We start from the raw sequence: 15,236 nt of genomic DNA, 5'->3' as shown, positions 1-15,236 counted from the left end.
CAAGGGCACTGACAATTCTTTAGCCGCTTCACGTACGACACGAGCTGGTATACCATCCAATCCCACAGATGTATTGACATTGAGGTTCTGTAATAGACTAGTTACCTCTACTTCATTCATCACAATTCCAGTATAAGCTGTTGGTTCTTCCATTCCTGCAATGTCACCACCTGGATGATATACTCTTGCAAAGTGCTAGCTCAGTAATTCCACTATATCGACTGATTCGGTTACCTCCCTACCCTCAGCATTTTTTAAAATCATTCTGCCATGAACATTTTTCCTTTTACTTGCAACATATTGAAAAAACTGTTTGGTATTCTCTTTAGCCTGCATGGCCAATTTTCTTTCGTAGTCTGCTTTTCCTTTTCTTACCACCCTACCATCCTGGCCTGAGCTTCATACTGTTCCTGCACCTGATGGTCACCTTTCTCCTTAAATTTCCTCCACAACTGTTTCTTTTTTTTCAGCTCAAGCTTAATAGTGTTATTCATCCATTTAATCCCTACTTGAGTTATTATTCGGACTCTAGGCATACAGTCAGCCATTGCCTCCAGCAAACACTTTTTAACCACCTCCCATGCACTATCAACATCCAGCCCTTGCAGTTTTACATGCCATGGCACTGAGCCAAGCACACTCCTAAGCTTGTCATACTTACCAGCCCTGTAATTCCACATGTACCCTGTCTCAATTGTAAATTCCACTCCTTTAACCACCTCCCAAGTCATGACCTTATGATCACTCTCACCAATTGGTGGCAACATGTTCGTTACAGCCACATTCTCAGATGCAATTACTAGGTCAAGTACTCTTTGCTCCCTGGTATTTTCCACTACATGTGCTGTTCGCAAATAGTTGTCCCTTAATAACTGCATAAAATCCAATTCCTTCCTCCCATGTGCCCTCTCCTCTTTCCAGTCAATATTATCATAATTGAAATCACCCATAATAATTACCCTCCTTCCACTCATTTCTTCTATTTGCTTATGCATGTTATCTCCACTATCTATTCCATCACTTGGTCTATAGCAGCACCCAATTGTATATTTTGTTCTGCTAGACTCTGTCTCACACCAAATAGCCTCAAATGTGCTATTTTCTCTATCCTGCAATTCAACTTCTATAATCCTTGGCTGCAACTCATCAGCTATCATCAATAACACTCCTCCCCCTTTTTATTCTCCCTGTCACTCCTGAACACGCTAGACCCGTCGCATTGAATTCCACTAGCTTTATCATCTTCTGTCAGCCATGTTTCACTAATACCAACAACCTGTGGCCTGGAAGTGCCAACCAAGCCAAAAACTCTTCCTTCTTGTTCCTAATACTCCTGGCATTAGTGTACATGAATTGCAGAAGCCCATTAGTACCATTCCTACTTTGATGCCTTATACGTACTAACCCATTCTGATTTGTTGTCCTTCGTACTCGCTCGGGCATATTATACTCATTCATACACTCAACTTCCTCCCTAAAGTCTGCATATCTATTCCCTTCCACCTTAATAAATCTAGTTTCCCTGAGTCTGTGCATCCACTTCCACTTCATTCATCAACACTTTTTCAAGCCTCCGTACACCAAATCCATTCAAATGTAACCCATCCATCTTATATAAATCCTTTCGCCCATCAAACTCACTCCACACATCCACAACATAATAATAATAGCATAATAATATTAATAATAATATAATAATAATAATAATAATAATGTTTGGGTCTAATATATATATATATATATATATATATATATATATTCGGTTCATTAAATTTACTACAGAGAAATAACAGAGCAAACATTGCAAATGTTAATTATAATTAATATTATACTAATATTAATATTATGCATTGTGCAACTGCTAATACTATACAGTCCCAAATCAGCCCTATCATAAAATATTCTTCTCATATATGGATGATTCACCAAAAACTTATTATTATTATTATTATTATTATTATTATTATTATTATTATTATTATTATTATTATTATTAAACCAAGAACCTGTAATAGAAAAAATTAAAAAATATAAACATAAATGGATGGAACACGTTCAAAGAATGAAAACAGAAAGATTACCAAAATAAGCCTTAAAGTACAAGCCATTAGGAAAGAGAAAACCAGGACGTCCTTTTAAACGATTCAACGATGACTTCTAAGGCCGGAACAGGCCATGCTAGGCCTAAATTCTTGATAGGCATTATTATTATTATTATTATTATTATATGGGTGTCTCCATAGAGTCAGAAGACTGGTCACATTGGACGTTTATTTTCCACTTGGTTAGACTACAATAAACTTAGTTTAATCATTTATCCAAGTGTAAGCAAACAAAGTTTGTGCCTGAAGTATCTTCAGGACTGGGGAAACTCGTGGTAAAGGTGGACCAAGCTCTCATCACTCCTTGTCTCAGTATCTACCATAATGCAAAGCATATCTCCTTGCAGACAGCTACAATGCTATGCATTAAGGGAAGGGCAACTACCAAGACCGGTTTCAACCTTTATTTTTGTCTGGACAGTGGGAGCCAGACCCAGAAGTGGTGATACTAAGGCAGAAGCAATGGAGAGGTCATATTTATCTATGCGAGTTGCAAAAAGGTGTACCACCTTATTATTAAATTACTCTTGATTTAGAGAAAGATGTTGGAAGTTTATTTTCCAGTTGGTTAGACTATAATAAATTTAGTTTAATACTTTATCCAAGTGTAAGCAAACAAATGTTTGCACCTGAAGTATCTTCAGGACTGAGGCAACTCGTGGTAAAGGTGGGCCAAGCGCTCATCACTCCTTGTGTCAGTAACTCGCATAAAGCAAAGCACATCTCCTTGCTGACATATGTAATGCTATGCATTAAAGGAAGGGCCACTACCCAGACCAGTTTCGACCTTTATTGAGGTCTCGTCAGTGGGAGCCAGTACGCATGCTTAGCCTAGTGTCTTTGTGCTTTGCACCATATGCCTGGGGAAGGATTGTCCTAGGTTCGATTCCCGTCAACGACGTGATGAACTCAACGATCTTCCTCCCTCAGCCATAAGCAAGTTAGCTGGTTTTGGGCATGAACAGCAGGGCTTTTCCCTCCAGTTTATCTAGTGTTTTTCATCCCGCAAGCAGGCAAACCAGTCCGAGGACACACACGGATTACAGTCAGGAATACTGACCCAGCCATACGTCTGATTCGACAGCCTATGCCGGTTCTGGAGTCTGGATATAATTTGGGGGGAGGACTAGATGGAACTGTGAACTCCTTGATAAAGGGGGAATGCTGCATCATCATCATCACACAGAATTTATTTATTTAGTGGTAGCCAGACCCAGAAGTGGTGATACTAAGGCAGAAGCAATGATAAATATGACCTCTCCATTGCTTCTGCCTTAGTTTACCACTAAGTATGAAGTATCTTCAGGACTGGGAAACTCGTGGTAGAGGTGAGCCAAGCTCTCATCGCTCCTTGTCTCAGTATCACCCATAATACAAAGCACATCTCCTTGCTGACATGTATAATGCTATGCATTAAGGGGAGGGCCATTACCCAGACCGGTTTCGACCTTTATTGAAGTCTCCTCAGTGGGAACCAAACCCAGAAGTGGTGATACTAAGGCAGAAGCAATGAAGAGGTCATATTTACCATTGCTTCTGCCTTTTTCTTCTGATGAGACTTCAATAAAGGTCGAAACCCGTCTGGGTAATGGCCCTCCCCTTAATGCATAGCATTATACATGTCAGCAAGGAGATGTGCTTTGTATTATGGGAGATACTGAGACAAGGAGTGATGAGAGCAGAGGTTGGTCTACCTTGATCACGAGTTTCCCCAGTCCTGAAGATACTTCAGGTGCAAACTTTGTTTGCATACAGTTAGATAAAGTATTAAACTAAATTTATTAAAGACTCATCACAGGAGACCCTACATTGACACACTGACCATTATCTACACAAAACCTATTCGACTTCTCCTGAGAATCATTATGAAAATTTGAAGAAATATTGTGCATTCATTAATAAAACTACTTAGTATAAACACTGCTGTTCAAGTACATAACTGTCTATTTAAAAATCGCCAATGTTTTAGTCCTTTATTGGTTCAAGAAAAAATTGCAAATTTCTCTCAAAGGCTGCTTCTAATATTTTCTTTAATTATCTTAAGATTCTTGGTATTATGTTAATAAATAAATATAAATCCGCTTTTATTCCACAAAGAAAGTAGTTGAAGTCGTTTTTTTGCAAACTAATTTTGGGGTGGATCGATGCCCGTTCATTCTTTACCCTAGTTATCTGGATGACTGATCCAAAGGCACCTTGAAGGAGAGCACGGCAGACATCGATATTTTAAATGAATATCAGTTTTATGTCTATTATACGGTTGTGAATAGCATAAATATATATGAATAGCTGTATTCAATTTATGTCTTGCAGAAATTAGCACAATTGTGTATATGTTTTAGTAACTTCGATTCCTTACTCCTGTGACCCTCATACCGTTGCTCAAATTACTGCAATTAGCATGAGTGAACCTCCGTAGTTCTGTCGATATCGATGATGTCCTTCAGTTGGAAAGATCTTAGAATGCCACTTAGGGCACAAATAACCTTCATCGGGACTTTTCAGCTGAAGTGAGTTAACTGGTATCATATAGGTTTTTTTTTTTTTTTCTCTTCCGGAAACACAGGTTTTACATCCCTCAAAACAGACAAACCTGCTAGAAGAATATACGCAAATTACAGATATAGCAGACTATGCAGATATGATTAACCGCCATTTCTTAAGCAGTAAGCAGGTTTCTATGAGACTAAGCTACTAGGTCACAAAAGAGTAGATGAAATTTTAGTATTTCTATTATTTAAAGAATTATTTCATTTTAACTTTGAGCGAGAGAGGGAACTCCTGCACTTTTTGTGTGACATCATCAAAATGGCTACCAAGATGGTTGCACCCACTGTTGTCCAGAGAAATCTTCCTTACTTTAGGCAGCAGCTTGGTGTTGCACTTCAGAATAGCAGTGTTGTTATTAAGTTTATTTGTATCACAGTTATACTTTGCTACTTCTTGTCTTTCAGTGAAACTTCAGTACGAGCAATCAGTGTTACACCTGGCTTTATTATTCCTCCTAACTTCTGGGTGTGGACAGCGTTCACACACTGTTTCCTGGAAAATAGACTTTGGTTAGTGTTGGCAGATGTTGTCACTGTTGGATTGTGCGGAAAACTGCTTGAACCACTATGGGGGGCTATTGAAATGTTAACATTTTTTGCGATCGTGAATACGAGTGTAGCCTTTTTATCAGTGATGTTTTATATTGTAGTCTTTACTGTTACATCAGATCCTCAGTATCTCTTTTCCGTTCACATTCATGGTTTAGCGGGATACTGTGCTGGTGTGGCGGTAGCAGTGAAACAGATTATGCCCGATCATGTGTTGCTTTCTACTCCGCTCGGAAAATTGAGAAATAGAAACGTGCCAATGAGTGTACTTATCCTCAGCCTGATACTCTGGCCCGTTGGACTAGTCAGAGGAACATATCCTGTCATGTTTTCTACCGGTTTACTAACCTCGTGGGTGTACTTGCGATTCTATCAGCATCACAGTAATGGCACCAGAGGTGACCTGGCTGACAATTTCACTTTTGCAAGGTAAGTGCTTATATTTTTATTATGTTGAATTCTTCGTTGTAAACTTTTTCAGAACAGCCAACCAATCTTGAAGAAATTAGAAAATTTAAATAACTTATGTCATTTAGTTTTAAGAAGGGTAAAATGAAATGCATACTGAAAAGAAAAATGCGTACAAAAGTTTGAAAAGTAATCAAATTCGAGGACTTGCATAGGGAACCGTCAACTCAAATACTATTATAAATATTTGATAAAATATTTATAATAAATAATATATTATTATATAAATATATAATACAATAATACAAACTATATAAATAGTATTCAAAAAAAAAAAAAAACACCAGAGTTTGGAAACTGTTGCATGCTCAGGAAGCTGGCTGATTCAGCCAGAGTAGCATGTGGTGAAGATTTAAATAATTAATTTAATTTAAAATATTCGTAGCACTCCAATGCACCCAAGTTAAAAATGCAATCATGGAAAAAGAAAAAAAAAGCATATCAAAATTCCTTGCAAGTAAAGTTCATTTGCTGTGAGAGAATACAAAGAAAAATGTAAGAAATTAAAGCATTGTGTAAAAGTAGTTAAGCAAGTCACATGAAAAGTGGTAAGAATATAGAAGATGATATTAGGAAGATGGCAAAATGTTTTGGAGGTTATTGGGTGGGGGAGGGAGCTTAGAAATGTTGAAACACTGTAAAATGCATCAGATGATTGATATAAAAACTGAAGATAATAAAGATCTTCTACATGTGTGAAGTAATTCCTTTGAAAAATTGCTTGAAAAAGGCAATAACAAATCAGTAATAAAAAATATTTAAGAGAATTTCAATCAAGATTACCAGAAATACTCAAATATGGAGGTATGAAAGTTTTACGATGCTCACACTGCATACTTCAGAAGATCAATTGGAATAGAGATCTCATAGAATCCATCTATTAAAAAGGGAAATAAATAATTTGAGAATTACAGAACATTATCTCTGCTGAGTAAGATTATGCAAGCATTCTTGAGAAGAGGCTAAGAAAAATAGGCAGAGAAGCTGGTTCAGGCCAAATAGGAATTGTGAGGATCTGCTTTCCACTTTAAGACAGATAGTTGAGCAATCATGGGAAAATAACAAGGATCAGTTTGTTCTTGTAGATCTAGAAAAGGCATATGATAGACTTTTGTACAGCTTTTCTAAGAGAAAAGCTGTACAAAACTACAATTGTGGTGTAACAGAACATTGTATTAAGCAACATCTATATTTAAGTTGTAAATCAGCAGCTAGAATTGAAGGAAGTACAGGAAAATAGTATGACATAAAATCAGATATAAAGCAAGAATGCACACTGTTATTTTTCATCAGCTATATGGATTATATTATGAAGAAAAGTGGCAATGAACCTGATATCAAAATTAGAGATGCTAATCTCAACTCGTTACTTTTATGCAGATATTGTTATACTTTTAATATGTGCATTAGAAGTCTTTAGGAATTCAAAATTAAATTGAATAACTACTGTAACAAATTTGTCATGAAAATAAGCAAATAAAAAGACAGTCTGGAAAATAGGCAAAGCTGCATCCTGGAGAACCTTTCTTCTTCTATAGTTTACTGAACCTTCTAAGGATTGTTTGATGCATGTGCCAACTTCCACTGTTTTTTTTATCTTGAACTCTTCCATTCCAATCTAGGACTCCCATCAGGCTTTTTTGAATTTTATCCTCTGACTGCTGCTGTGGTCTTCCTGTAAGTTGCTTTCCATCAGGCCTCATTTTGAACACTGCTTTAGCCATTCTCTCCTCACCAATTCTTTCCACGTGTTCAAGCATCTAATCTGTAGGCTCTGATTTCATCATTTAGTAATGGAGATCTCTACAGTTTTATAGTTCTTGTGTCTGTTTTATGTCTTACAGGTCCAAAGACTTCTAAGGATTTTATTTTCAAAGATCTGCTAAGTGTCCACATCTTGGTCTGCTATGCTCTAGTTTTCTGATCTATATTAAACAGAACGTTTAATGATTATTTTGTATATTTCTATTTTAACTGCTTTAGAGAAGATTGCAAGGATGGTGTAATGAATGATGAACTCTGTCAGAGGCATGTGCTTGTATTTTTATACTAATTTTATTATCTTGAGTAATTGATGTTACAAGATATTTTGAAGGAAGTGACAGTTTTAAAATTTTGATTATCAATAGTAAACTTCCATTTTCCTCTTGGTTGTTGTTTCAACATACTTTTAAATATTCAGTTTCATCCTAGTCGATTTGTAATCCTGGTTTTTCAGCAGAAATTTTGAGTTTTCTGAATATTATTGTAATGTCTTCAGCATGCTGTGTGCATACATTTCTTGGGGATTGGGAGGTGAGGGTGAAGATTCACAGGAGTGACCAAACTGATGACAGCTATGATGTGGTCTGTTTGATTAAATGTATACCTATCAGATTTCCATGTTTGTTTATGTATATGTATATTCTTCCTTGTAAACACAGTGCTGCTTATTGTTATATTTCTAAATGTGGCCAAAGTGATCGATGTGTAGCCCTCCACCCACACATGGGGGGGACATCATTCGGGGTAGAAAATGTATAGAACAAGTAAAACATTTCAGCTGTTTAAGCATGATTTTTACATCTTCCTGATGGCAAATTAAAAATGGAAACAGAATAAGCAAAACTGTCAGGGAGTCTAATTTATATAGAAAATATAAGAGAGATTAGTGAAAACACTAAAGTAGTTGTGTATAAGACTATTCAAACCAATTTTAACTTATGGGTCTGAGAGCTGAGTTGGAAATGAAATAGTTGGCAGTTGGTCCGAAATAGACTATAAATATGAGAGTTCTTAGAAAAATTAGCGAAGTGAACAGAATCATATTATAAATGTAGATAGTAGGAAAGAACTTATTTTGAATTGCTTGCACATTCTATTCTAGAATGCACAAGCAGAGCTAATCTCAGATGGAGCGGTTACTTGGCAGGTATTTGATGTTATGATAGCAAGAAAAAGATTGTGACACTTCCAAGGAGTCCAAAGACTCATCGAGGGAAGGCACCTACTCTGCAGCTCTCCGTCTCCACTCAATCCCCTATCTACAGCGAGCTACACCGTCTACATCGTCTCTTATGTGTGAGCAAACAAAGTATCTTCAGGACTGGAGTAAGGTGGTACAACACTAGGGCACTCCTTGCAAAGGTGGAGCAAGCTACCAACACTCCCTTACTCAGTATCTCCCATAATGCAAAACACATCTCCTTGCGGATGTCTAATGTTATGCATTAAGGGAAGGGCCACAACCCAGACTAGTTTCGACCTTTATTGAGGTCTATATCGGGAGCCAGGCCCAAGTGGAGATACCAGGCAGAAGCATTAGCAGGTCATCTCTACCTATAGGAGTTGCCAAATGGTGTGCCACCTTTTTTTTTAATAAATTACTCTGGATTTAGAGAAAGATGTTGAAAGTTTATTTTTCACTTGGTTAGAGTATAATTAATTTAGTTTAATCCTTTATCCAAGTGTGAGCAAACAAAGTTTGCGTCTGAAAGTATCTTCAGGACATGGGGTAAGGTGGTACAACACCAGGGCACTCCTTGCAAAGGTGGAGCAAGCTACCAACACTCCTTACTCAGTATCTCCCATAATGCAACGTTTTCCTGTAACCTGTAACAGTTTCCTGTAACCTTTACAATTTTTGTAGTTCTCCCCCCTCCTTCCAGACCACAGCTCACTATCCACCAACACTCATAAATCCTAAATTCCCCTCCCATACACACTTACAGACATTCTCGAATAAAATTCCATCAATACACTTGCCAGAATTGAACCGATATCCTATTCATCTACCACCAGGATAAGTCTGTTCAAATCCTCTTATATGACATCATGTATGTAATAATGTATATTATTACATAAGCATCATTACATCACATAAATGATATTAGGTGCAAGAAAAAATGCTCTGGAAAGCAAGCATTCCGTTTGAAACATTACTCATGAAATAAATTGCATAACTTTATATTTTTTTGGAAAGTGATGTGTGTGTATGATGTAATGATGCGTATGTAATAATATACATTATTACGTAAGCATCAATACAGTTGATCATAAATAGCATCAAAGAGTTAATTATGGAGAACAAAGAGTCAGAGTTGATAAAATTTTTGGCAAATTTTACATCAAATCTGTTTCTTCTCTGGCTTTTGACATGCCATTTCTAAGCACTTCTTAAACTTTTTTTTTTCTTTTAAAAACTATTTTTACCTTAGAAGTATCTTTTCTGTAGTTCAAATCCATTTTCAAAAGTAAAATTTAAAAGATTTAAAAATTAAAATCATTATTATTGGACTTCCACCAGGAGATAAGTTCTGTGTAGAATGGTCATTATAAATCCCATGAATTCCCCAAATTCACTTTGTGTGAGTTGTAAAAACCTGTAGTGCATTAGTACCCTAGGTGAGCTAAGGGATATATATAATCCAAAAACCCTAGTCTAGAAATCAAACATGTAACTTTTTAATGCTACTTCTGACCTCTAATAAGTGAATTAGTGGTTTCACACTAGGCAGTGAAATTCATCTGTTTACCTGGATATACATGTGTTCAGTGTCAGTTTTTATAGTTGTAAGGCAAGAACCATCCCACAGCTTCGGTCCAAATGTTCAATATTTGTAAATTACATAATCATCATTAATTTTAATTATTATCCTACACCCATAAATTCACTGATTCTATAATCCATCACTCAGCATCATTCCTTGTTATCTATCCTAACAGTAAACAATGAATATTATATGTTTGTTGTCTTTTCTTTGTTATTTATAATGTCTTCTAGTAGAGCTTGGGCCAAATGCAGAAAAACTTGCTATTATTCTTATTTATATCCTAAATTGACTTACCACATTTAACCTAATTTTTTAGGTTAAATAGTTGTTATTCATTGTTGCAACAATTCTTATAACTTTCATAATCTTCTCTGAATATCCTCTATCTTTTCAACGTTAATTTTTTACCTTAGAGAGATTTTTAATTAATGACAAATAGTTCTCCAACTATATGTCATATACTGAAAAATTTCCTTTGCATCAATTTTATAAAACCCCTTTAATATCTTAAAAGTTTCTATCATGTCACCTCTTTTCTGCCTGTTCGACTAAACTTTATAACCTACAAACCTTCAACCTATTCTCATAGGGAGCATTCCACAGACCTGAAACCAGCTTAGTCACTCATTTCTGAATCTTCTCTATCACCTCCTAGTCTCCCAAGAAATCCGGGTAACCAAATCTGTGCACAGTAGTTAAGATGTGGCTGAATTACGTCCTTATAAAGAGGAATAAAGTAACTTCCCTATCTTTACTTGTTAGATGTTTTTCAAACTTGAGCTATTTTACCAACTTTTGCAAAATGCTCTCTAAACTTCAACTCTCTGTCCACCATTATTCCCAAGTCCCTAGCCACATCTATTTCCTACAATCCAGTATCATCAATGTGATACACAGTATGCAACTTGTTCAACTCTAAGTGCATAAACTTATATTTCACAACATTAAATTGATAATAATTATCCTTTGTCCACGATGTCAATTTATTCATATCATCCTGCTGGATATCTATATTACCTTTTATCAACTATTGCCCTCCTCAGTTTTGTATCATCACAAACAACTCAATAATCCTTCACTTTAAATCTTTCCTTGTATCACTGATACACAAGTTAAAGACTAGTTGTCCTAGTACAGAACCCTGAAGTAAGCCATTAGTCACCCTCATTCTCCTAGATTCCACTCCATCATATATTATTCTCTGCTCTGCTTTTCAGCCCACTATCCATGCTACTAGATTCATATCTATTCCCATTTACTCCAACTTTTGTAAGTTTTCCATGCATTCTGTCAAATGTCTATACACAATTCAGCAATATCATGGTGTAGCCATTTTCTTTATCCAATTTTGCTGTCACTTTATTATAAAATGAGAACAATTTACTAAGACAGGACCTACCCTCTAAAGGGTAGGTCCTGTCTTAGTAAATCATAGGGATGCATTGCATCAGAGGCAATGCATCCCTATGATGCATTGCCTGTTATGATTTTAAACTAACTGATATAACCACAAGAAAGACCTTAAAACCCTTTAGATCCCTCCCCATGCTTCATCAAATTGTAATCATTTGTTCTTTTTCTTTTAGGATATATAAGAGTTCCTTTAATATAATTTTTGTTCTAGTGTTTATCAGAACTTCTCCCCACACACATTAATTGGTTTGTTGTTTGCTACCGCTGTCTTGGAACCACTTTTATGCAATGGAACTATCTTATGCTCTTTCCACTCCTCTGGAACCCTGCCAGAGCTGAGACTTAGATTAAATAACTTCATCAGAGGCAATGCTAATTCTCTTGCATATTCGCCTAGTATACAAACTAACATGCCATGGTCCTACCACTGTGTTCACATTCATATTTTTCAATATGCTCAACACCTCCTGTTCATCTACCTCAATTTTGATATGTGTCTCTGTCACATCAGCAACTGCAAAATCTCCACCTGGGTGATACACCTTTGCAAAATGATCACTCAGCAACTCAACTATTTCTTTTGCTTCTGTCATCTTCTTACCATGAGCATTATATAAAGTCATCCTACCATAATAATTTTTCCTCTTACTTCAAAATCTGCCCTATTGATGCCATTTGTGATATTAAAATGAATAACGGTAATTATATTATAGTCAGAATTGAGACAGAATAGATAGATAAAAAGAGGGTAGGATGTGTTACTGCTTATCAGAGAAGATCAATGATAATTCATTTCCTTATATCTTGGACAGAAGTTCAAGACAGCATGGTGCATATGAAACATAGAGTCATGCACTTGAAGGTGCACGTGTTACTGCAACAGAGAAAGTAGTTGCTACATAAATTTTAAAAAAAAAATTTACTTTGGCCTGCTTAGCTAATATTCTCTCATAATCTAATTTAGACTTTCTTACCATATTAGTTGCCCTTCTTGCTTGCAATTTGTACTGGTCATGAGTATGCTAATCACCTTTTTATTTATATTCCCTCCATAGTGTTTTCTTTTTTTGCAGCTCTTGCTTTATATCTCTACTCATCCACTTAATTCTCACCTGGTTTATCCTCCTGACCTTGAGGATGGTATGATCTCTGACCACTTCTGATGCATTACTGACATTCTTTTTTTCTTTCTTTATAACTTCTCAAGCAATGGCACTGTTCCAAGATGGTAATTATGATAGACATAAGAGTCTATCATAATTACCAGCTTTATAGTTCAACATAAACTCTTTCTTGACAGAGAATTCCACGTTTGGCAACTTCTCCGAACAAGACTGCATTCTTCCCAATTGGAGGCCGAGTGTCTAACTCAGTTTGGATATATCTTCTGATGCTATTATCAGATACAACACTTTCAGATCACTCTATAACATGTTGTTTCATGTAATTATCCCTTTGCAACAGGTATAAATTCCACTTCCGTTTTGCCATGCCCCCTTTCCTCCCTCCAATCTATATCTCCATAATTAGTCTCCCATAATAATTCTTCAGCCTGCACTCATGCTAATCAGCTGATATATAGCATCTACATCTTCCTGTGGACTGCCTGGTGTATAGCTACACCTAACAATATATTTTGTCCTATTGTCCTCTATCTCACACCAAACAGTCTCAAATGAACCATCTTCCCCAGATCTAAAAATCTTCAAATTGTTATATCATATCTGCATCAACAGCAAAGAATTTCTTTTGTTGTAATTTTCAGATCCTTTAAAAATGTTAGATTTTAAAAGTGTAGTTAGTACTAGTGTGCAGACCAGATTTTTTGTGTGGGGAGTCGTGAATGAGTCTAAGGAGAGGTTTGATAGTTTTTTTTTTTGTGTGTGTGTGTGTAGAATAGTTAGTTTTGGTCTCCTATGATGAATCTCCAGACTCCATGGAGATACCATGTAATATTCATAATAATAATAATAAGATCTGGGTTGATACAATCAAAGAAATAATTAAAAAGAAAAAAGAAGCCCATCACAAATAGTTAAGCAGTAAAAGATTAGAAGATGAAATAGAATATAAAAGAATAAGAGCCATAGCTAAAAGAGAAGTCAGAGAAAGACACAAAGAATCATGGAACAAATTTGTTTCTAATTTAGAACATGATTTATACAAAATGAGACCCAATGTATATAAGATTTTGAAACACTTGAATGGAGATACCAAAGAAAACATAAAATTAAACACTGAATTGAAATTAGAAGAATTTCTAAATTACTATACAGAACTGTGGACAGACAAATATTTTAAAAAAGACAACTGGCAAACAATTAACGTAAATGAAAATGAAATAACTAAAGAAGAATTAGAAATCATCCTGAAAGAAACAAGAAATGGAAAATCACCTGGAGAAAATAAGCTAGGTTCAGAACTATATAAATACGCAGGAACAAGATTCAAAGAAAGACTCTTATTATTTTTAAATAAAATTTACTCAACTGGTATCCTCCTCCCCAATAGAATGGAAAAAAGCAATTGTGATTCCTATCTTTAAAAAAGGTAATAGAGATGATCCTAAAAACTATAGAGGTATCAGTATACTAAATTCCTGTTACAAAATATATAGCAGGATCTTAAATAGCAAACTAATGAAATATTTCGAAAACTTTATTTTAGAAGTACAGAATGGATTTAGAAAAGGACGATCATGTATAGACCCGGCCTTTTGCCTAAAATTAATAATAGAGAAAAGAAGAGAATACAATTTAGAAACACATATTGCATTTATTGACTTTGAAAAAGCATTTGACAAAGTTAAAAGAAACATTATTTAACATATTAAAAGAAAGACAAATACCAAATAATATCTTAAAAGCTATCACAAGTATATATGAAAATAATCAAATACAAATAAGATTAAATCATGAGCTATCATATACAAGAGAGATAAATCAAGGGGTCCGACAGGGATGTCCCATCTCAGCAACTCTTTTTAATATCTACTTAAATGAAATAATAATAAAATAGAATAAAAATTTACATCAAGGAATTAAACTTTCTCCTACAGTAAACTTAAACACTCTCCTCTTTGCCGATGACCAAATAATAATTACAAATTCTGAAGATAAATTACAGAAAGCTATTTTAGATCTAAATGAGATATCCAAATATTATGGTATGATAATATCAACAGAAAAATCAAAAACCATGGCCTTTAAAAGACAAGATCCAGTAAGAACTAAAATAGTAATAGATAACAAGATCTTAGAACAGGTGAATTCATTTAACTACCTAGGATGTGTGATCACATATGAAAATGAAAAAGATATAAATGTGAAAATCGCAAAATATTTAAAAATAACAGGTGTAATTAACTCTATATTTAAACCAAACCTAGTTCAAAAACAAACCAGACTAAAAGTATACAATACATTAGCCCTACCAGTCTTAATGTATGGAAGCGAAATCTGGACAATAAAACAAAAAGACAAACAAAGATTAACAACAGTAGAAATGAAGTTTATGAGAAAAACTGCAAAGTATACCCTATTTGATCACAAAAGAAATGAAGAAATTATGAAAGGATTAAACCAAGAACCAGTAATAGAAAAAATTAAAAAATATAAACATAA

General features: G+C 35.1%; 1 protein-coding gene across 1 annotated transcript in view; it reads left to right on the top strand.

The window, feature by feature from the left end:
• The first annotated feature begins 4,920 nt into the window (after positions 1–4,920).
• LOC150101982 (transmembrane protein 115) overlaps positions 4,921–15,236 on the top strand; it is a 46,659-nt gene continuing 36,343 nt past the window's right edge. The window contains exon 1 of the mRNA XM_090400537.1: positions 4,921–5,629. Within this exon, the coding sequence (XP_090256663.1) occupies positions 4,923–5,629 (707 nt within the window). The 5' untranslated portion in view covers positions 4,921–4,922. The remainder of the gene's footprint in view (positions 5,630–15,236) is intronic.

Source organism: Typopeltis vanoorti, chromosome 11 (genome assembly GCF_054136105.1).
Source record: "Typopeltis vanoorti isolate ZY-2024b chromosome 11, IOZ_Tvanoo_1.0, whole genome shotgun sequence".
In the NCBI taxonomy this organism is placed as follows: domain Eukaryota; kingdom Metazoa; phylum Arthropoda; class Arachnida; order Uropygi; family Thelyphonidae; genus Typopeltis; species Typopeltis vanoorti.
The sequence above is the reverse complement of the archived record's forward strand: the minus strand, read 5'-3'. Positions and strand labels throughout refer to the sequence as shown.